A 25890-nucleotide genomic window follows, 5' to 3' on the forward strand; every position below is an offset into this window, starting at 1 on the left:
TCCCCCCGTCGAACGCCCTCCTCTGGAGAGTGTTCTCCCTCTCGGCGGAGTCACAATTTGAGGGGAAAGGCGTCGCCTTTCTCCTTCGTCTCCCTCTCTGCCGTGCCGCCGCCACCACCGCTGCGGATCCGCTCCCGCCGCGGATCCACCTCAGCCGCCGTCACTGAGGGCCTCCCCAGCGCCGTGGATCCCGTTATCACCTCGTACAGCTCTTTCCGCAGCTGTGCGCGTTGCTGCCATTGTACCGATCAGCCTCCGTTCGTGCAACTCCGCAAGTATCCGGACAGTCCCGAATCAGCCCCGAACGACTCTGATACAAACCCGAACCACCCCGATTTTCACCAAAATGATAAGTTCACTTTCAAAATTACGTTCTTTCGCATTTTCGGTTAATCACAGCAGGTATTCGATATTAAAGTTTGCTCGGTGTTGGTTTCGGTGTTGGTTTTTTTTAATTTGGTTCGATTTCTGAGTGGTACGTTCTAGTAGATATTTGAGTTCTAAACTATATGGCATGCTCCGTATGATATTCTAAGAAGGAATTGGAGTTGGGAGGGATTATACCTTGAACAGAGTTTGAGAAAACAACCGATAGCTCCGTCTTTCAAGTTTGGTTCACGGTTTCTTGAATTTGATTGAGTAGATAATTCTTGTTCTTGTGAGTTCTTGTTGCATAGAATTGAAATTAGGGAAAAACTGATTGTGAAGGAGTATTATAGAGAGGATGTGGTTGATAGATATGGGAGAGATTCATGGAGTGAGGGGGAAGGAACGGTTTTAATGCAGCATTAATTGTTGTTGTCGAAAATATGATCTTTCAGGATCGAATCTTATCTACTCCTTTTCTTTATGTTTAATTTGCTTTATTATATTATTTGTATATTTATTGTTTAATTTGGTGTAGGAAAGAACCCGGTTCAAGCTCGTGGTTGCCCGCGCTGAAGTACCCGATTTGCTTAGAACGTAGGATGTATTAAATTAAATTTTCGTTGTACTTTTATTGGATGTATCGGACATTAAAATTTTGATTTTGGGATCTTATTTATTTATTTATTTATTATATTCATATAGGTGTAATATATTTACGTGTTCTATTCACCTTCCTATCATCAAACAAACAACAACAACAATCTATCGTAGCTCGGATTTAATCGCCTAAAAGTCACTTATATAGATAACCAAGCTGATAATATTGTTTCTAATAATATCGGTTTAGCGGGTCGTTACATTATCAAGACATAGTCTTTCAGTATATATCATAAAGACACGTCTTGCTGTTAGATTCATTCAGTGCTATACCATACCAACGTCATCTTATTTCAATAATGCTTGCAACCTTTCGCGATAGGTAGCCAAAGCCTATCTAGGTTGTGAAATTCTTCTTTTTCTTCTGCAAAGCATTGCATAGAACCGACTGTAGTTACCTTAAAGTGGACGACGCTCACAACCAGTCTACTAAGCAAAAGACTTATGCTTTGTTTACTTTATCAAACATCTTATAAACGCACAAGTAAACACAATGTAATAATATACTGACTCAATTCGTACAAACTGCTCGACTAATACTGAATCAGGTTAAAAGTGAATTGTAGAGTTTTTCCGTATACAAGCAAGATTCTATTCGCGTGAACTTGTGCAAACTTGCTCGAAACATGCTTTTCAGTATACTAAACCTAACAATCTCCCACTTATACTCAAAACATGCTTTCGAGTATACCCACTGCCAAAAACTCTCCTACTTATACACAAAGCAGGTATTGGAGCTAGATATATAGAACTACCATTCATTTCACATCATGTTTGAAACATGTTGCCACAAAGGCATTTTCTGTGAAAAAATCTGTTTGGTTGTTCTCTGATCATATCTTTGTCACCACTATGTCTTTGCTGCGTACTTGATCTTTAATTAATTTCATCTCTCTTTGTGATTGCTTAGCTTATGATCTCGTGTGTCCCTTGAGTTAGCCTTTTCTAGAGTAAGAATACTCATAGGCATACTCAAACTTACGATCAAAGCTACTAGGAGTATACTCCTAAGGTAAACACATATAATGAGGATGACTTACTTGATCACTGATTAGTCATAAGACTTAGTCAGTGTAACCCCAAGGACATTACATGAATGACTGGTAAACTAGAATATAGCGATTAGTCTTTCTCAAGTACTATGGTATATTCATTACCTCAATCAAAGTCCTTTGCCAGGGTTAATATGATATATGCTAGCTATGCAAAAGCACAACTAATATCAAACTTAGTACACATCATAGTATATATGAGACATCTATCTCTGAAACTAGTCTCATCATTCTTGATCTCACTAAGTGTCAAACCACACTTACTAGAGACAAGACAACTCCTTCTTGAATGGTAAAATCCTTTTCATGGAATTTCCAATACTAAAATATTTCAAGTAATGTATAGATATAGGATTCCTAAGAGAATCTCAACATTCTTTCTAGCAATCTTAAAGACTTAGATGCTTAGAATGTAATTAGTTTCTCTTAAATCCTTTATCTTAAACTGGGTAGACAACCAGTTTCCTATGCCAGATGTCAATTTTAGTTGTTTGCAACTTTTGTAGTTTCATCATCGTAGAGTACCAATAATACCATATTTAATGCATTTTCAACTTCCTTATGCTTACAGCACTATTTAGGGCACAAGTCAAATTCAAAACATTTAACAATTTTGATAAAAACACATATACTCTGATTTAGATTCATGCCTAAGACCACAGGGTCTTCATAAGCTTCTAATCATGTGTTTCTTGCCCTTTATTACATACCCATTAGGATGTTTCATGTAGATGCTTTCCTCAAGACTTCTATTAAGAGAAAGCTATCTTGACAATCATAATACATACATTCTAATTTATGTAAGTTCTGATAGACAGTAGGATTGAACAAATTTTGGCAACGACAGATGAGAAGATTCTTCTCTTTGGGTATAACCCATTGTCATTGTCTAGCCATTTGAGATCCACATTTACACTTGCAATTGTACTAGCTCCCACTGACTGACACAACCTGTAGTTAGTATTGCAAGTCTTGTAAAACATGTTGTCTATCTAAGATTGTAGTTTGGAATCTATCACATTTCCAAGGATGAATATGCAAATGAACCAATGCTATATTGTAGTTAATGGGATTATGTTCAAGTTAATCTAAGACTGAGTCTTGCGACATTCTTAGACCCATGAACTTGTTATGTTCCAAGGAACGCTCCCACTACGACATGGTTCTTACAATCTTAGGTGTTGAAATTGATTTTATTAGTGCAAAAGTATCTAATGGTACGACTCCTTGGTAATGTGGAAAATTTGATATCTCTCTTTGTCCTGAGAGTTATCACGCTGTTAGGCTTTTAGCTCATCTCTTGAAGATTACAGAACTTATAATCTTACTTCATTTGGGACAACCTTAAAACATGTCTGATCAGTACTCAACTCCAATTACTGGATACCTTTCCAACATGTGTTAGAACATCATTACACCTTGAGATGTGGTAGACTAGAGTCGCTCTGGTCAACAACTCGTGTTTTGTAAGAGGGTACTGATGTTGGTAGTTTCTTTAAGGTGTATCTCGTTGTATCTAACGCTTATCCCATCAATGATAAGATTTTCATGAGTACAACTCATCACTTAATCAAACTTGTCTTAGAAAGACTTCGATTTCTGCTTATATTACTATCCCATTCTTTAGAAGAATGCTTGGATTCGTCAATGGAGATTAGACTCCCACTACGGATCATAACCCATTGCTCGTCTCCTTATTGGTGTAAACCATTGAGACTTGCTAGTCTTTCTATCTGAATCAAATGATTCTAACTTACAGTGCATCAAACAGACATTCTCGACTGTCAAGCTATTTACCAAATATATTGTTAAAATCTTGATAGTCTAGATCAGTTTGAACAATAACTAAGTATTTTCTTGGCCTTAAGACTAAGAGCCATAAATACTTTATCATTCACTTTTTAAGAAGTTGATGTGTTGTTTCATACTCAATCTTGTTGCATTTATATTGTTTCAATACTATGATGTCTTAAACATCAACCATAAAATAATATTTGAGCGTTAATAGCTCCCACTGCAACAAAAGCCTAACTGGATCAAGATCTCTTACTTAGAAGTTGCATTATCATGTAAGTCATTGTCCTTCTTTAAAAGAGGTCAATCCAACTTACAAAGCAACTTCACTCGCTTTAAACAAACTTTGATGCTAATTCAGGCTCTCCCATTTCCATATCTAGTCTTTCGTTTAAATGAACTAGGACTTAGGAAAACCACAGCCTTGATGAATTCGTCATCTATCATGTTACTTTCCTCTAACAGTAATATAATGACTAATATTCTGAAGGTTTTCTACTTTTCAGTTAAACCTTCCTCTAGTTATTTCTTATTACTTTAGGCGATGACTTAAGTCAGAAAACTATTTGAGTGATCAATAGATTCCTCAAAACATTCTGTCCCTCTAGGATATTCCAATCGAATCATCTTGACAGATTCTATTGATATCCATCTTTCATCGTCACTAACCAAGACTTGTCGTGCTACTTAAAAGAAAATAGTTTGACCTTATTCCTCAAAGAACTTGTCAAGTACATGCAAAAGGCATTCTCGAACAATCTTCATGGAATTATGTCAAGGATATGGGGGACATGAATCATTGAGTATAAACTCCAAGTTTTAGCGATGAGAATCTTATCCATTTACGTTTCTTGTCTATATAATTTTGGCATTCGAGTTTATTTCTTTAAAGATCGCGGACAAAATATTGAATGACATAATGAAGATTTGGCAAATAAACTTATTATCACATACTTATGCTTACTATATAATCGCAAATAACCAAAAAACAATTATGTACTTTGCAACTGTAAAATCGAAAACACGTACCCTCCAAAAGAGGTCAAAACTCATTCACAACTTTAACATTTTTACTGGTCACAACACCGACGAATAGTCCAGAGACCACATAATGGCATGGCCACCTTATGTTGCCTAAGCACGACCATCACATTTAGCATTACAGAATTTTGCTTCTACAACACACTCCCATAACAATGCTCATGTGATGATAATAAAATCAAGCTATCTCATAAATTCTGTACGAACTTCTGAAACTTGTAATTTCTTAGGATTACTGTTCCTACATAATGGGTGGCGATAATATTAGAAACTACTTTCTAGTTCACCCTATTTATATTTAAGAAGTCTGTCCATATGAACTTGCTATTTCGTAGGATTATTGTCCCCACATAATGGGTGGCGATAATATCAGAACTGACTTCATAAAATTTGCAAACCAATCTATGGAGACCATATACAACGCACTTGTAATTATCGCTTAGATATTTTATATGGTTTTTGCATAATTATCACATAAGCAGATAAGGAACATAATCCACTTAAAAAGATAAACACCAAATAAACAGATAAATCCATTTAATGCATGGCATTTAAACACACTGGATAATTAACGATAATTATTTAATTGATTCTCTAGTCAAAGGAGAATCAATTAAATAATTAAGTTTTATCATGGATGATGATTATCCAAATTCATTTAGGATTTATCAAGATAGTGTTAACTATCTAAATCCATTTAGGATTATTCTAGATTTTATTTCGATAAAATCAAATCCTTCAATTCAAGATAACGTTGATCTAGGATTGTCATTATTTAAATCGTACTAAGATATTACTAGATAGAAACGATTCCATCATAATCCATAAGATAAATAAAATCCTATCAACCAAGATTTATACAAATATTAATTCTATTTAGAACAGACATCCAGAATATATCAAACATTACTTTGGATTTCTTCGATAAATTAATTTATCTAAATCCAATTAAATAAGGATTTTCTTATATATTATCTTTATTATAATCTATCTAGGATATAAATCCAAAGGATAAGGATAACTTGGATTAATGTTTATTCTATTCTATCTAGGATTTGTCTTAATAGAATTAAATCTATTCAAATCCATAGGATAAAAATAAATTAATATTAATATTAATCCTAATCCATCTAGGATTTATTCTTGGAGTAAACCCATATAAATCCAAGGAATTAGATAATATTATATTATCATTCTTCAAATCCATCTAGAACTCATATATGAATGAATTTATATAAATTCATATGATAAGAATAAAATGTTATATTATTATTATCCAAATCCATCTAGAACTCATATATGAATAAATTCATCGGATAATAATAAAATAATATTATCATTATCTAAATACAACTAGGATTTGTCTAGGAATAAATCATATAAATCCATAGAATAAAGATAAAAAAATTAGATTATTACTTTCCAAATATGACTTCTAGGAATAAATCATATAAATCCATAGAATATAGATAAAAAATTAGATTATTACTTTCCAAATATGACTAGGATTCATCTAGGAATAAAATCCATATAAATCCATAAAATAAGGAAAGAATCTAATTAATCCATGATTTAATTCATAATTAAATCTCATATAATATATAAAATCCACAAAAATATATTCAAATCTTATTTCCAAATTAATCTTGAATTATTTCCAAAATTGAATCCAAGGATTTAGAAACCCTAATAAAATTTGGAAAGCGAAGTCACGAGACGAGGCCATGCGACATCATCTCGAGTCTGGGAAACTGCCCACGAAGGGCTCCCACTCGAACTACAGCCGCAGCTCTCCGTAGCCGCCGGAGCTGTACCATCGCAAACTGCTCGCCAGTTTGGCCAGTTCGCGGAACTGCCCGGCGCTAGTGTCTCGCTGCGGAATTGACTGCCCAACCTGCCTCCCGATGCTGCTGCTGCCCTGCAGTCGCCTCACGAGTCCGGGAAGCCACCTCCGGCAGGCTCGGAACTCCGCAGCTCAGCTCCCACTCGGATCGCCACATCTGTTAGACGTCTCCGTCAGCGCCGTTGGACGTCAAAGGTTGGGCAGCCTGCTCGTCGTCCCATGGCTGCTGTTATTGTTGGATATTTGACACACAAAATATAGGAGCACTCAACAAGGATGAAATATGGAGGATAAGTATTAATAAGCTTCTCACAAAAGGATTACAAAATACAAAAACAAAAAGATGTGCTTCAGCACTACAAACTCTCACTGTTTATCTATGAGCTACGGCTCTTTCTCTCAATTCACCACTTCCTTTTCTCTTGATTGATTACATTAAACTACTACTACCCCTATTTATAGAGATTCAAAACTAGCTAGCTACAATACACATCATCATAGCTTAATTAGGAAGAAAACAAATGTAATCCACTACCTACACCACCTAATTATCAATATGGTACGTGGCTTTCATGTAGCCATGAGGAAACAAAAATCATCCACGTATAATAACTAGGTGATGCACCTACTTCATCACTTTTTCTTAATCTTGAAGTAATTGAGTTTAATAAACTCAACATCCTCCCTTAAACTCAATTCTTCAAGGTTTTCATGCCAAGCATAAATTTCAATCTTCTAAAGACATCCTGTTTTAGTGGCTTCGTAAAAATGTCAGCAATTTGATCTTGTGACTTGCAGTACACTAGCTCCACATCATTTTGGTTCACGTGTTCCCGAATAAAATGATAACGAGTATCAATATGTTTACTTCTTCCGTGGAACACTGGATTTTTAGCAAGTGCTATTGCAGACTTATTATCAACACGTATCTCTGTCGGGCCTTGTTGCGCGAATCCCAGAAAAGTTAATAAATTTCTCAACCAAATGCAATGGCACACCGTTGAACTTGCTGCAACATACTCAGCTTCACATGTTGAGAGTGTCACTATAGCTTGCTTCTTTGACGACCAAGTAAAGACAGCATCTCCAATATAAAAACAGTAGCCGGTAGTGCTCTTTCTTTCATCCAAGTCTCTTCCCCAATCGCTATCCGAATAACCAATGAGCTTAACTTCTTGATTAAAGGGATAAAATATACCTTCATTCAGCGTACCTTTAATATAGCGCAAAATCCTCTTAACTGCATTCAAATGAGATTGTGACGGCGTTTCCATGTATCTGCTGATTAATCCAACTCCATAGAGAATATCGGGCCTAGTGCACGTTATATATCGTAAACTTCCAACGAGGCTTTTGAAGTAAGTTGGATCCACCTCAGCTTCACCATCATGCTTCCTTAATTCTTGACCGATCGCCACGGGAGTGTTAACAGGATTGCAGGACTCCATTTTGAATTTCTCCAAGATTTGTTTTGCAAATGAGCTTTGAGAGATAAATATCCCATCTTCATTTTGTACTACCTCAATTCCCAGAAAATGTGCCATCAAACCAATGTCCGTCATCTCGAACTCCTTGATCATGCTCTTCTTGAAGGTATGAAACATTGTTTCACAATTTCCAGTAAAAATAAGATCATCGACATATAGGCAAACGAATAACATGTTACCTTTAGCATCTTTCTTCAAGTATAGAGCATGTTCATAGGGACACTTCACGAAACCATTCTTCAGAAAATACTCATTAATTCTGGAATTCCATGCACGAGGTGCTTGCTTGAGCCCGTACAAAGCTTTCTTCAATCTGTAAACTTTATTCTCAGCTCCTCGTTTCACATAACCTTCAGGTTGCTCCACATAAATTTCTTCTTCAAGAAAACCATTTAGAAAAGCCGACTTCACATCGAGCTGATAAATCTTCCAATTGTGTTGGGCTGCCAGCGAGATAAATAATCTGATCGTCTCAAGACGAGCAACAGGAGCGAAGACTTCACTATAATCAATTCCGGCCTTCTGCTTATATCCTTTCACCACTAACCTCGCTTTGTACCTTTGCACTTCACCATTGGCATTTTTCTTTGTTTTGAACACCCATTTCACACCAATTGCTTTTCGGCCTTCTGGCAGTGTTGTCAACGACCAAGTATCATTTTTCTCAATCGCATTGATTTCTTCATCCATTGCAATCTTCCATTTCATTTCTTGTGCAGCATCTGTATAAGCAATAGGATCAGCATCCATATAAAAACAAATAAGATTCACATTTTCCTCCACGGCTTCATCAACTTCTTCGGTAGCTTCATATATATCGTTCAGATTGCACATCCTTCTTGGCCTTCCGACTGGACCTTGAGATGATGTTGGTGAATCAGGTTCTTCAACTTCACGTGCATCTTCTTGCTGATCAGGTACAATTTCTGACGAGCTTGCAACTTTTTTATCCTCCCAGCTCCATGTTTGAGCTTCTTCAAACACCATATTCTTTGAAGACAAAAGCTTCAAACCACCAAAATTCAGATGTCCAAGACGCAAATGCCATAACCACGATTCATCTTTAACAATAGTATTCATGCACTTCAACATATCATGTTTCATGTTCAATGCAAATAATCTATTTTTGGACATCTTCACACAGGCAACCAAACTACCTCGAGCATCATTGATAGACAAATAAGAATTCTTGATATTAACATCAAATCCTTTCTCCAGCAATTGACCAAGGCTCAAAATATTGCTCTTCATAGCAGGCACATAATAGACGTCATATATAAAACCATGATTTCCATTCTTCAACTTAATCAAGATATTACCTTTTCCTTGCACCGCTACTTTGGAGGAATCTCCAAAAGTAACATCCCCATAAGATGTCTCCTTCAGCTCCACGAAGAGTTCCTTGTTCCCGCACATGTGGTTACTAGCTCCAGTATCCAAGTACCACGTGCTGCACTGATCACCCTCAAGTCCTTTATGAGTAAAAAGAGAGGTTGAAATTACCTGCTCATTATTGTCTCCACCATCGGCATAATGGACTTGTTGGTTGGATCTGGTATTTCCGGCTGTTGGACATTCATAGCTGTAATGCCCGAATTCGTGACAAGTATAGCACTCGACATTTGCTTTATCAAACCCTGGTTGATTATAGGTTTGAGAATAACCGCCTCTGTATTGTCCTCTTCCTCGTCCTCGTTGTCCATAAGAATTCCGACCTCTGCCTCGATAGGTGGAATTTTGACGTCCTCCCTCATTTTGATAATTCTGACCTCGTCCTCCTCGATTTTGGTAATTCTGGCCACGTCCTCCTTCGTAATGATAATTTTGGCCGCGTCCTCCTCGGCCACGATAGCCTCGTCCTCGGCTTCTACCTCGGTTGTATCCGCCACGTGATGTCCCAGGCTCAAACTTCTTGTCTTCTTGTATCGACATCTTTGCTTGTAGCATATGCTCAAGTGACGGAGTTGTCTTTTTCTTCATGCGTTGCTCGTGGACTTCCAAGCTGCTCTGTAACTGGTCGATTGACATAGTGTTGAGATCTTTTGATTCTTCGATAGCCGCAATGACGTGCTCAAATTTTGACGTCAAGGAACGAAGAATTTTCTCAATGACACGAACATCTTCAACTATCTCTCCTTGCCGTTTCATTTGATTCACAATAACTAATGTTCTTGCGAAATAGTCTGAAATGCTCTCCGTTTCAGACATGGTCAAACTTTCGAACTCGCCACGTAGGATCTGCAGTCGAACTCGTATCGCCTTATCAATACCAGTGAAAGAATTCTTCAAAATCTCCCAGGCTTGTTTTGACGTGGTGGCTGCACTTACTTTCTCGAACGTGGTTTCATCAATACCTTGATAGATATTGAACAATGCCTTCTTGTCTCGTTTCCTTGCATCTTTGAGGGCGTTCTTCTGGTTGTTTGTCAGGGCATCTTCGGCTTCTTGGGAGACAGGTTCGGTGTAGCCGTCTTGAACAATATCCCACAACTCTTGTGATTGCAACAAGACTCGCATCTGAATACTCCAATTCCCATAATTGTGTTTCTCTAATTTGGGAATCTGGGGTTGAACCATATTCAACGTTGTCGCCATAGGTAGGATCGAGTGGCTCTAGATACCAGATTTGTTGGATATTTGACACACAAAATATAGGAGCACTCAACAAGGATGAAATATGGAGGATAAGTATTAATAAGCTTCTCACAAAAGGATTACAAAATACAAAAACAAAAAGATGTGCTTCAGCACTACAAACTCTCACTGTTTATCTATGAGCTACGGCTCTTTCTCTCAATTCACCACTTCCTTTTCTCTTGATTGATTACATTAAACTACTACTACCCCTATTTATAGAGATTCAAAACTAGCTAGCTACAATACACATCATCATAGCTTAATTAGGAAGAAAACAAATGTAATCCACTACCTACACCACCTAATTATCAATATGGTACGTGGCTTTCATGTAGCCATGAGGAAACAAAAATCATCCACGTATAATAACTAGGTGATGCACCTACTTCATCACTTTTTCTTAATCTTGAAGTAATTGAGTTTAATAAACTCAACAGTTATCTGACGTCATCTCAGCTGCTCCTGCAGCTGCTTCATCGCAGCTGCTACTGCCCTTGATCTCGCCACCGGAGTCGGATTGCCGTTGTCCGCTGCACGGAACAACCCATCTAGTCGTCTCTCCAATCCTACCGGCGTAGCGACGCGGATAGCGCCGTCAAACTCCCACGCAGCCGGAGATTTTGTCAACCAGCATCATCGCGGTGTTGATTTGAATCAAAATTACGCACAATTATGTAGGATTTGATCAAACAAGCAGCGCAAAAATTGATTCAATGAATTTGTACTCCACGAGCAAACGTAAATCAAAACCAATAAGATTCCAAGTAATCATTACTGGGATATAATGAACACACAATTGGGAAATTAATTGCAGTCAACTGTTCATTATAGAATTGATTCATCCAACTACGTACGCAGAGCACAAAAATGCTGATCTTCGTCATTCATTGCTCATACCATAAAGATCGGCATTCATTGCTCATACCATAAATTAACCACAGAGAGAAAAATATGCGATTAAGCAATTCACATAACATTAAATTAATCCACATAATCAGAGCCAAAAATTGACTCTGATATCAATTGTTGGGATTTGGATCTCCTTGCACAGCGGAAGACTTGTACAAATAAAATAAATCAGACGTATGATCTATTTGACAGATTATGGGATTAATCTATTCACATGTTAACCCAGAATTGCATACTAGAACGCAAATAATTCATGCTTAAAAAATATAAATCCTAAAGCATGAATTCTACGGTTTAGAGTTGAAGGGGTTGGCAGCGGAAGCGTGCATAAATCACCGATCACATATATTTGATCTATTTAGCAGATTATTTAGACAAATTTTATCCGCGTAATTATCACATGTATCATGCTCATAACTTGAATTAAAATCATGCTTTAGAATATAAAATCCCTAAGACATGCATACTACGAAGTTAGCCAAATTACCTCGTTGATTCGATCAAGAATCGAAGATAGCTTGCGTCTTCTCCACGTGAAGATCTTCAGTACTCGACCTCGGACCTTCTGACTGGTGTCCCGGACTATACGCTGAAATTTGTGTGGGCAAATCTCACCAACGTACTAGGACTTGAATAACGAAGACAGAAACTGCTCACGGAGGAAGCACAAATTTCGAACTCTCTCTCTCTAGAGGGGGACGAAAATTTTGATAATAGAAAAAAATGTGTTTTCTATCTCCTTTATTCTCCTATTTATATAAGTCACATATTGGGCCCAGTCAGGGATCTAAGGAAGAATTTGGATCAGGCCTCACCCAATTAGCTTTTTACTAATTAAATTGAACCCACAATTTAATATAAGCTTATATTGAAATATTACAAGCTGCCACTACAAAAGTAATATTGCACTGCCTTCCAAATCTGAAATTACAAGTATTCAGGGTTTCCTTTAATTGCATTTAATTTTATTTCTCGCGCTTAAGATAGAAATATCCATTAATTAATTATTGTCTGCTATGAACTTAATTAATTAACATATTTTAATTTCCAAGAGTGGACTTAGCAAGACACTCTTATTTATTATTCATAGAGTAATTAAACTCCAACTAGCTAGGTTCCGAATAATAAAACCTTGTTTCGAGCTCCACTTGTGGATGTTATCAAACGAGACTCTCCTCGCGCACGATTCAACGTAATAGCAATCCTAGCACCGCTAGATAATGATCACCACTACCCAATATACCTGGATCGTTGGGTGACGAAAAACCCGCACCTTTGGTAAGTCGAAGTAGTAGATACTCAATATCGTATGCTCAATGCTAACGTACATTGATTAAGAAATTAATTATCAAGACCTCGTCTTTCAGTAGATAGCATAAAGACTCGTCTTGCTGTTAGATCCATTCAGTGCTATACCACACCAACGTCATCTTATTTCAATAAGGCTTAGAAATAATCGGACTGACATTGCAACCTTTCGCGATAGGTAGTCTAGGGCTATCTAGGTTGTGAAATTCTTATTTTTCTTAGTTTAGAACTGACCGTGTTACCTTAAATTGGACGACGCCCACAATCGGTCTACTAAAACAAAGACTTAGACTTTGTTACGTTTGCTTATACATTTAAATATGCAATAAACAACCAGTAAATGTAAAACATAACAACATTATGACAAAAAAAGAATCTGTTGCATTTATTGGAAAATAACAATTAGAGTTTTACAGTATCCAATCACTCGAAAGGTAATTTCTAGTATACAAAACCCTAACAATCTCCCACTTATACTCAAAACAGCTTTCGAGTATACAAAATGGTAGTGCACACGTCTAAATTTCTTCCACTTATACTGAAAGCGAGTTGAGGTCTGGAATGAGTCTAACTCCCATCCCTTCAACGTGGCACTCGAACGGTTTCACCGCCAAAGCCTTTGTAAAAGGATCTGCCAGGTTGTTTTCTGACGCAATCTTGACCACTTGTATGTCTCCTCTCTGCACTATATCCCTGATGATATGATACTTCCGCTCTATGTGTTTGCTCGCTTTGTGAGCTCTTGGTTCTTTCGAGTTTGCCACAGCACCAGAATTGTCACAATAAATGGTGATGCTCTTGGACAGATTCGAAACCACACCTAAATCCATAAGGAAGTTCTTGAACCATACAGCCTCTTTTGCAGCCTCCGAAGCGGCCACATACTCGGCTTCCATGGTCGAGTCCGCGATGCATTTCTACTTCACACTCTTCCAAATTACGGCTCCACCTCCTAAGGTGAACACATATCCTGAAGTAGATTTTCTCGAGTCCTGATCAGCTTGAAAGTCTGAGTCAGTATATCCCAAAGGACAGAGCTCAGCTGCATTGTAAACTAGAGCATAGTCCTTAGTCCGTTTAAGGTACTTGAGTATGTTCTTTACGGCAGTCCAATGTCCTTGGCTCAGATTCGACTGATATCTTGCCACCATGCCACCATGTCTAGTACAAAGCATAGCACACATGAGACTTCCAACTGCCGAAGCATATGGAATCCTTCTCATTGCTTGTATCTCAGACGGCGTTTTAGGGCACATCTCTTGAGATAAATGGATGCCATGTCTAAAAGGTAAGAAACCTTTCTTGGCGTCCTGCATGCTAAAACGACTAAGTACTGTGTTGATGTAAAGTTCTTGAGATAAGCACAACATCTTCTTTTCTCGATTCCGAAGAACCTTGATCCCGAGGATGTGTCCCGCGTCTCCCATATCCTTCATCTCGAACTGGTTCGACAACTATGTTCGTACTGATGACAACATCTTTTTATTGTTTCCAATTAGAAGAATGTCATCTACATATAATACTAAGAACACTACATTCCCCTTATCAACTTTCTTATACACGCAGCTTTCACTTGGGCACATTTCAAATCCAAACTTGCGAACAGTTTGATCGAAACATTGGTTCCACGATCTAGATGCTTGCTTGAGGCCATAAATGGCCTTCTTAAGCTTCCAAACCATGTGTTCTTTGCCCTTTATGGAATATCCTTCGGGTTGTTCCATGTAGATTGTAACACCCCAAAAAATAAAGGAGAGAAAAAAAATTAAATTAATCTAATTAAATCTTTTCCTAGTTGACTTGGTCAAATATATTTCTCCAAACCCCATCACCAAACGATTTCCCCATATCTCCACTCCCTAAAATCTCACCAACGACCAAATCCATCAATATCTATCAGTTTTACCTATATATATATATATATATATATATATATATATATATATATATATCCAATCAATCCCACAATCTTCCTACACATAAATTCAATACCAAGAATACAAAGAGTTAGACAAGAAAACCGAGAGAGAGAGGGGCACGACAGCAGCGGTGGGCCGACGACGAAGGGAACGGTGATGAGTTGTAATAACGAGAGGGAGAAGATGTCGGCGGCAGTTGGTGAACGGAGCTGAGACAGTGGGAGCTCGGCGGTGACGAAGAAGAAGCAGCGCCTGTCCAGCGGCGACGGCCGGATATGCAGCAGCGGTGACACCACTGGAGCCGACGGGATTTTGTGGAGGGGTACGCCGAGTTTCAATTTGGAGTGTGTTCTGTTTTGAGTGAATTGTTTGCTGTGATTTTGTAGAACAAGGGCGGAGGGAGAGAGGGAGAAAAAGGAAGAAGAGAGTGATTGGAAAGTTGAGGCAGAGAGAGTGAGTTACGTGTGATGATGGGAGCATAGTAGGAGGTGTTGACTTAATTTTGTTGGGCCACCTTTTAGTATTGGGCCAAAGAAATAAAGGAGATAATGTATCCAAATTGGGTCAGTAGCTAGGAGCTTTACGGATTGAATTAAAGAATCAGATTGTTGTGATAGAGTCGGTTGACCTTATGATTAACATACGAGGATTTCAGAATTTTCTAAGTAATGTCGAAGGGTAAAAATTTAATATCACAAGGATACATGCATTAGTTTAGTTAAATGTTTTGTTCTCTAAAGTCTAATTTTTGCATATTATGTTCTTCCATAAAAAGGGTGAATTTTTGCAAGCTATTTGAAAATAAAACGGTGGAAAGACGAGTTGAGGATTTAAGAGAACGAGGTGGGCTTTCTTTTTAAATAAGGGCAATTCCCTAAGTATATTTTTATGTGAAATATATTGTGTCATGCCGTATTTTGTTTTTGATGAAGTGCCTATCTGATCGCCTAGCGGAGAGCGAGTCCCTACTAGAAGTTATGAGTTTAATCGAATTCGGGTTTGTCTAGGGAGCGAGTCCCTATTCAAGCTACTGTACACAGAGCGGATCGTGCGCTAGCTTTCGAGTTGGCCGGTCTGGTGATTTAGAATGTGGCCACGTTCTTGTTTCACATATGAGGTTCAGATATGGTACGAGGAGAGAGAAAAATGGGTTGCAACCATACTTTTGAGCGAGAAAATGTTTTGGGTGACTTGGTCTTTTATAAAACCCTGAGTCCACTTTTAAATGCTGACACAATATTTTATAAAATGTTTTCGGCATGAGTCCACTGAGTGCATCAAGTATTCAGCTCTGCATTTCTTTAAAAAATGTGCAGGTTGAGCGTGACGGGCGCGGTGGGTGTTGAGCAAGACCGTTGAAGAAATTTAAGTGTCTAAAATGTGTCACGTCTTCACACGTGGCATATTCCTTCTCTCGAAATGCTTCCGCTGAATGTTGTTTCTTTGAGTTCATGTATTGTTGAGATATTTTCATTTGGAGTTGTTGATTGTTGAAATGATACTCTGATTTTATTCGAGCTATTCCCATTTGTTTAGAGCTATGATCGAGTTGTGTTGTTATTCCCTTTCTTCCCCGCTTCTTTAATCACCCCCTAGTCGCAATCAACCGTGTTTTCTATCCTTAGAAAATGCGGGCGTGACAGAGTCGTATCAGAGCAATTTTTCTTTCCGCTCTGGATCCGAGAGTCTTTTTCTGTCTTAGTCTAGACTTGTTTCGCTAGACTAAAATAATAATGATAATGATAACTATGCATTGAAGGCTCAACATCCCGACTAGTCACACTCAACCGAGAAAAAGGTAACATGTTTTTTTTGAATGTTTATATGAGAAAGTTTTGGAGAAAGGAAAATGAGAGAGATTTTGAGAATGAAAGAGGAGAAAATTTTTATTCCGTGAGGGATTGGTTTCAAATTGAGAACAGTATTTTCTGATGTTTGAGAAAAGATCAAGTTTTGAAGAGAAATTATGAGTTTGATTTCGAGTTTAAGTTTTAAAGTGAGAAAGATAGTTCAAAATATTTTTTTAGATAAGTGAGAGTTTTATGAAGATGCTTTGTTTAGAGTCAAAACATTTAAAGTTTGAAAGTAAAAACTTTTGACTTTTGAAGGAAAAAGTGTGAGTTTTGAAAAAAATGTTTGTTTTAAAGTAGATGCGAAATGGGAAAACGTTGTTTTTTTGTGGGAAGCGATATGTTGTGTATTATATTTGTTATTTGAAGCATGAATGACGTTAAATGTGAGATTAGTTTAGATGTGAGATGATGAAGGGTGTTACGAACATAGAGTGCTTATCTTGTAGGCTAGATTAAATACGCGTGAACCATAGTTTTTAAGTTGAAATAATCTATCACTTTCCCGAGTGACAAAAACAAACGAAAAACTGAAAGTTTAGGGTGAACCCCTAATTTGTCAAGGCACGACGAGGCAAGGAGATTGAGAGTGCGAATGGAGGCCGGTGGACCATGAAACTTTTCTCGGAATTGCGTGAAACTTTGGAGCAAGCTAGGTGCGAACCATTCGAAGGACGTAAGCAAATTTTGGGACAAAATTTTTGTTAAGATGGGTAGATTGTAACACCCCGAAAAATAAAGGAGAGAAAAAAAAATCAAATTAATCTAATTAAATCTTTTCCTAGTTGACTTGGTCAAATATATTTCTCCAAACCCCATCACCAAATGATTTCCCCATATCTCCACTCCCTAAAATCTCTCCAACCACCAAATCCATCAATATCTATCAGTTTTACCTATATATATATATATATATATATATATATATATATATATATCCAATCAATCCCACAATCTTCCTACACATAAATTCAATACCAAGAAAACAAAGAGTTAGAAAAGAAAACCGAGAGAGAGAGAGAGGGGCACGACTGCAGCGGTGGGCCGACGACGAAGGGAGTGGTGATGAGTTGTAATAACGAGAGGGAGGAGATGTCGGCGGAGGTTGGTGAACGATTGGAATTGGAGCCTCCAATTTCAATTCCATAACTCCAATTCCATGTTCCCAAACACACCCCTAGTAATTACTTTCATTTTGTCAAGCCGAGTTGGTTCGGAGGGATTTTGACGAACCAATGCTTTTGATTTTGAACCCACCAACCACGCCTCCATTTCCATACTTTCATTTTTTTTAGTTTTTTTTATTTTATGTCTGTTTTCATGTGTATTTTTGCTTGTTTTTAATATTAGTTTTTCAATTTAAGTTGAATATTAATTTAAAAAAATTTCAATATATATTTTTTACTTAAATTTAATTTCAAAAGAAATTTAATTTGTATTTAATTAAATAAAATATTTCATCCGTCCACATAAAATTATCTCATTTAGGGATGACACTAGTTATAATATTAATATGCAATTGGTAAATCAGGACATTAAAAAAAAAAGAAGATGTGGCAAAATTGAAGGGAGAAAGATAAAATATGGTTAACATATGAGTAAGGTGAAGAAAAATTGATTAAAATATTCTCATTACCATAAATGAGACTATTTTTGTGGACGGAAAAAAATGAAAAAAAAAAGTGAACAATATTCAGGGGATAATGAAACACACTTAATTTAATTAAAATGTATAATAAATGAAATGAAATAGAAAAAAAATAAAAGCAGGACTCATAATTAGTTAAGAGAGTGAATATTGAGTTATGGGTATTGTTTTTTAAGTAATGGAGGAGATAAAAAGCAATGGGATATAAAATTATAAATAGCTAAGAAAATGACCAATTTCAGTGGAGTTATGGATACCCTTACATGAAAATGGTGTACAAAAATTGATCTTAATATAAAATCTAGACCAAATCCTGACCATGAGATTTGACAATCCAATGGTCAATAATTAAACAAAAACACGGAGGGTTATTTAGGGGTGAGCATTCGAATTTCGATTTGGTTGTTTGCCAAAACCGAAAAACCGAATTTAGCTCAAAACCCAAACCGAACCAAACTCAAAAAATTGAAAAAAAACATATACATTAATATATATATATATATATATATATATATAATTTAATTTACTTTATATATACTAATAGAATATATAGGGATGTATTTAGATTAACGTAAAGAAAACTGTTAAAATTAATAATATATATAATATACTATACATATTATATGGCAGAATATATTAAAAGAATATATCCATTATATATTATATAATATATTAATTATTAGAATATATATATATATAATATTATTTCAAATATAGTATTTCGGTTTTTCAGTTTTTTTCTTCTCCCTAACCGAACCGAACCGAAAAACCAAATTTTTTGTATTTTCAAAACCGAACCAAATTTCAAAATTTCGGTTTGGTTTGATTCGGTTCGGATATTCGGTTTCCGATTTTTTTTTGCTAACCCCTAGGGTTATTATCAAGCAATTTTAGGTCATATTATAAAATTCGAGTTTGAGGTCATGTTAAGATCGGTTTATGTCATCCTTACTATAATGACGTAAAAATAAGTTTACGATAACCAAAAAATGACCTTTGTATGCTTGGTTCTGCATTTTTGTATTAAGAATGAGTTTTGCATAAATCAAAACCCTACTCGTTACATGCTTTTAGGAGGTCTATACTATCTAATTATCTATATTGTCTCTCTAATTCTCAATTAAATGAAATTAGGCGCATTAACTTGTATAAAACTTGAAAGTCAGCTTAAGCTACAACTATGATTTAACAAAATTTGTACCCAAAGAAGAAAATTTATCAAATAAACAACAAATTATTAACTACTTACACAAAAAATGAAAGTTGTCCAATAACAACTTATGGTCAGGGTCGCATTAGGGTAATACTAGTTTACAGTAATAACTAATACTAACTTTCAACTCTGTGTATTAAAATTATCAACACAAAAATATAATTATATCAATACAACATGTAAATCTAAATATCAACACAAAGACATAAGTTTATCAATGCAAGAAGATTGATAAATTTATGTCTTTATGTTGATATTTTTAATATAAAAAATTAAGATTAGTTATTAGTTATTACTGTAAATTAGTTAGTATTTGATCACACACTCCCACAATTACAAACATGTGTTTATTAGAGGTAGTAGAATATAGGGTTGACAAATAAATCGGTGAGTTTCTTGACATATTTAATTTTGGAGGATAATTTAATATTTCATCATTTCTTTCTTACATTTTTCAAATGAACAGCTTTCCAATATTAGTGAAGAAAGAGAAAATATGGTTAACATATGAGTAAGGTGAAGAAAAATTGATTAAAATATTCTCATTACCATAAATGAGACTATTTTGGTGGACCAACAAAAAATGAAAAAAAAAGTGAACAATATTTAGGGGATAATGTAACACACTTAATTTAATTAAAATGTGTAATAAATGAAATGAAATAGAAAAAAAATAAGGAGCAGGACTCATAATTAGTTAAGAGAGTGAATATTGAGTTGTCAGTATTGTTTTTTAAGTAATGGAGGAGATAAAAAGTAATGGGATATAAAATTATAAATAGCTAAGAAAATGACAAATTTCAGTGGAGTTATGGATACCCTTACATGAAAATGGTCTACGAAAATTGATCCGAATATAAAATCTAGACCAAATCTTGACCATGAGATTTGACAATCTAATGGTCAATAATTAAACAAAACACAGAGGGTTATTTAGGGGTGAGCATTCGGGTTTCGGTTCGATTGTTTGCCAACGAAGCAAAACCGAAAAACTGAATTTAGCTCAAAACCCAAAATATATACATTAATATATATATATATATATATATATATATATATATATATATATATATATATATATATATGTGTGTGTGTGTGTGTGTGTGTGTGTGTAATTTATTTTATTTTATATATACTAATAGAATATATAGGGATGTACTCAGATTAATGTAAACAAAACTGTTAAAAAGGAAAACTAATTCCATCCATGATAGGGAGGGTAATGCACCCCTATATATATATATATAGGGGTGCATTATAATGATAACCTCAATTTCCGTAATAACCCTATAACTAAATCTGGACCACACATTTTTAAAATCACGTGGTCTAGATTCAAACTTAGCTTTCCTTCATAAAAAAGGCGCAGGGGGTAAATATGTTATTTCGCTCATTTAATTTCTGAATTTCGCTCATGATAAAATGATAACATGATAAAATGAACACCTACTTCGATTCGGATTTAATAGATTTATGTTTTAGTATCTGGTGTGTAAGGTGTTGAGCTGCGACTACTCGTGTTTTAATTTCCGATGATTATTCATGAAAACAGATGTATGAGGTAGTTCAGTTACACGTATGTATGTATGTATGTATGTATATGGCGTCCGAGTCTTTTATATTGATGTGGATTGGTTGTGGACTACATTCAACATGGATAGAGTAAATTGAATTGTGTTTTGACAATCTGCATAATCGTGTGGATGCATAATAAATTTTTGTCGGTTATCATTATATTATTTTATTGGTCAAAAGTATCATTTTATCATTTTACCAGACAAAATTATCATTTTATCAACTCTGAGTATCATTCTATCTGGCAAAACTATCATTCTATGCAATAAACCTAACATATATCATTTTATCATTTTATCAGTCAAAAGTATCATTTTATAAGTCAAAATTATCAACTAAGAGTATCATTCTATCCGGCAAAACTATCATTCTATGCAATAAACCTAACATATATCATTTTATCATTTTATCAGTAAAAAGTATCTTTTTATCAGTCTAAACTATCATTTTATCAACTCAGAGTATCATTCTATCCGTCAAAACTATCATTGTCAGTAAACCTAACATATATAAGCCAAAAGTATCATTTTATCAACTCAGATTATCATTCTATCCGGCAAAACTATCATTCTATGCAATAAACCTAACATATATCATTTTATCATTTTATCAGTCAAAAGTAACATTTTATCAGTCAAAAGTATCATTTTATCATTTTATCAGTCAAAAGTATCATTTTATCAACTCAGAGTATCATTCTATCCGGCAAAACTATCATTCTATGCAATAAACCTAACATATATCATTTTATAATTTTATCATTTTATCATTCAAAAGTATCATTTTATCAACTCAGTCAAAAGTATCATTTTATCAACTCAGAGTATCATTCTATGCAATAACCTAACATATATCATTCTACGCGATAAAATGATATATTCCGGCAAAACTATCATTTTATGCAATAAACCTAACATATATCATTTTATCATTTTATAAGTCAAAATTATCATTTTATCAACTCAGAGTATCATTCTATGCAATAAACCTAACATATATCATTTTATCAGTCAAAAGTATCATTTTATCAATCAAAAGTATCATTTTATCAACTCAAAGTATCATTCTATCCGGCAAACTATCATTGTATGCAGTAAACCTAACATATATAAGCCAAAAGTATCATTTTATCAACTCAGATTATCATTCTATCCGGCAAACTATCATTGTATGCAGTAAACCTAACATATATCATTTTATCATTTTATCATTTTATAAGTCAAAAGTATCATTTTATCAACTTAGATTATCATTCTATCCGGCAAAACTATCATTCTATGCAATAAACCTAACATATATCATTTTATCAGTCAAAAGTATCATTTTATCAGTCTAAACTATAATTTTATCAACTCAGAGTATCATTCTATCCGACAAAACTATCATTGTATGCAGTAAACCTAACATATATAAGCCAAAAGTATCATTTTATCAACTCAGAGTATCATTCTATCCGGTAAAACTATCATTCTATGCAATAAACCTAACATATATCATTTTATCATTTTATCAGTCAAAAGTATCATTGTATCAGTCAAAAGTTATATTTTATCAGTCAAAAGTATCATTTTACCATTTTATCAGTCAAACGTATCATTTTATCAACTTAGAGTATCATTCTATCCGGCAAAACTATCATTCTATGCAATAAACCTAACATATATCATTATATGCAATAAACCTAATATGAACAACTTTTATGGTTAATTTAATTGAACAACCCAAGTGATTCACCGCTGTTCAATTTAATTGAACAACTTTTATGGTTAAAGTTGTAAATCAGATAATAAGCCAATGATCTTGGGAAACTTCTTGTTTTGAAGTTTAGGAGTGCGCCAAACCCAATCTCTCTTACAGCTCTTTTTTTATTCTTGTTTAGAGTTTCGAGCATGTTTACGAAGAAGTCAGTATTCCTTCTTCCTGCCAAAGTCGGTGAGTGAATGGCTGTATCATCTTGAATAACTATTTTCTTGCACTTCTTTGCAGCTGCCTTCTTCTTACTTGCATCGTCATTCTTTCTTTTCTTGTTATTTTTTATACTTTCTATTTCATCTGCTAATAGTCTATCATCATCAGCAGCATCAGCATCACCTAATACACAAAAGATTTTAGTGTGTTAAACGGTTTATGTCATTATATTAAGTCAAAGTATCATTTTATCCCCAGAAACTATCATTTTACCCCCTGAAACTATCATTTTATCCCCTGAAACTTTCATTTTATCAAGTGCAACTAGTAAGTTTATCATTTTACCTACTGAAACTATCATTTTATTCCAAGAAACTATCATTTTATCATTTTATGCAAAAGTACCATTTTATCACTGAACCTATCATTTTACACACTGAAACTATCATTTTATCCCCTGAAACTATCATTTTATCCCATGAAACTATCATTTTATCAAGTGCAACTATCATTTTACCTTCTGAAACTATCATTTTAAATGTAGAGATTTATCATTAATACACAAAAGATTTATCGTTTTACCTTCTGAAACCATCACTAAATGTCTATCATCATGATCAGCACCAGCAGCAGGAATGGTTGTTCCTAATACACAAAATATTTCAGTGTGTTAAACAATTTATGTCATTATATAAAGTCAAAGTATCATTTTATCCACTGAAACTATCATTTTATCCCCTGAAACCATCATTTTATCAAGTGCAACTATAATTTTATCAAGTGCAACTAGTAAGTTTATCATTTTACCCACTGAAACTATCATTTTATTCCCCGAAACTATCATTATTTTATGCAAAAGTATCATTTTATCATTTGAAAACTATCATTTTATGATGTAAAAGTATCATTTTATCATTTGAAAACTATCATTTTATCCCCTGAAACTATCATTTTCAATTTAGAGATGTATCATTAATACACAAAAGATTTATCATTTTACCTTCTGAAACCATCATTAAGAGTCTAACATCATCATCAGCAACAACATCAGGAATGTTGTTTCCTAATACACAAAAGATTTCTGTGTGTTAAACAATTTATGTCATTATATAAAGTCAAAGTATCGTTTTAGCACCTGAAACTATCATTTTATCACATGAAACTATCATTTTATCACCTGAAAATATCATTTTATCACTTGAAACTATCATTTACTAAATTTCAATGACTTCAAAACAGGAGAGAGAGCAAAACTTGTCACTTAAGTAGAACAAAACACTACTCACAAAATCAGCACTCAAATAAACTTCTTCGAATCTGCATTACTGCTGCACACATTTTTCTAAACCAAAGCGTTTTAATAAGGTCAGGAGGTTAGGATATGGTTGCAGATACTGATAAACTAACGGATATCAACTATTCGCTTTATCAATATGAGTTTTGTCGCTATAGTCACACATTTGCTATAGACACTGATAAACTTCTTCGAATAAACCGCTGATTTAGAATCTAAAAACCGCTGAGTTAGGATATGAGTTTTGTATTTTGATGATACAAAACCAAGTATGAAGTAAATTCGAAGTAAATTCATCATGCTGTCATATGTAACTCTAAATCTACACAAAAAAACTATAGAATCTAAAAAAAAGGAGAATCGTAGGTAAAATGATAAAATCGAGCAAAATGATAAAATCGAGCAAAAACAAAAGTGAAATAAGTAAAAAACTTCATCCAACCTTTCTTCGATGATGCTTGAGCGTTTCCCGACGTCATATTACAGAATTTGGATGGATTTACCTTCGAAACTGAAAAAACTACGGTTTGAATGCGATCGAAGAGTTTGGAAGCGATTCGGAAGGTTTGGACGCGATTCGAAGGGTTTGAGTGTCAGTGAAATCAAATTTAGCGTCTAGTTCACGTTTTCTATCGACACGCCAATTTGAAAAAGAAATGACAATTTTGCCCTTATATATTTTATTAATAATTTATCCCCACTTTGTTAAAGTAACCACAAAATACTCCAACTTATGAAAAAAATAGTGTTAGGTATAAAATGATAGTTCAATCCTTTAAAAGTTTGGATTTGTCAAAAGTTCAATCCTTTCAAAAGTATCATTTTATCAACTAAGAGTATCATTCTATCAATCAGAAATATCATTTTATCGGCTGCAAGTATCATTTTATCATTTTATAGGTTAGAAATATGATTTTATAAATAAAAGTATCATTTTATCAACTCAGAGTATCATTCTATCTGGCAAAACTATCATTTTATATGGTAAACCTATCATTTATAAGCCAAAAGTATCATCTTAACTACCAATCATTGGCTTCAAAGCATCATTACAAACATGAATGTACATAACTACATATCAGTAAAAGTATCATTTTATCAACTCAGAGTATCATTCTATCCGTCAAAACTATCATTTTATGTTGTAAACCTAACATTTATAAGCCAAAAGTATCATTTTATCAACTTAAAGTATCATTCTATCCGGCAAAACTATCATTTTATCATTTTTATGTCATTTTATCAGCTTATATGCCATTTCTTCAGCTTATATATCATTTTATAAGATTGTTGTCATTTTATCCGCTTATATTATCATTTTATCAGGTTAAAGTGTCATTTTATGACCAATGTATCATTTTATAAACAAAAGTATCATTTTAACAA

General features: G+C 34.6%; 1 protein-coding gene across 1 annotated transcript; it reads right to left on the bottom strand.

Moving 5' to 3' along the window:
• Positions 1-7035: 7035 nt before the first annotated feature.
• On the bottom strand, positions 7036-11334 carry LOC121744452. Its single transcript, XM_042137992.1, has one exon. It carries the CDS (start codon positions 10836-10838, stop codon positions 7449-7451), a length of 3390 nt encoding a protein of 1129 aa, XP_041993926.1. The 5' UTR covers positions 10839-11334; the 3' UTR covers positions 7036-7448.
• Positions 11335-25890: the final 14556 nt, after the last annotated feature.

This window comes from Salvia splendens, chromosome 8, assembly GCF_004379255.2.
Source record: "Salvia splendens isolate huo1 chromosome 8, SspV2, whole genome shotgun sequence".
In the NCBI taxonomy this organism is placed as follows: Eukaryota; Viridiplantae; Streptophyta; class Magnoliopsida; order Lamiales; family Lamiaceae; genus Salvia; species Salvia splendens.

Coding starts and splice junctions, on each gene's coding strand:
- LOC121744452 (XM_042137992.1), bottom strand. CDS start 10,838: ATGGCGACAACGTTGAATATGGTTCAACCCCAGATTCCCAAATTAGAG.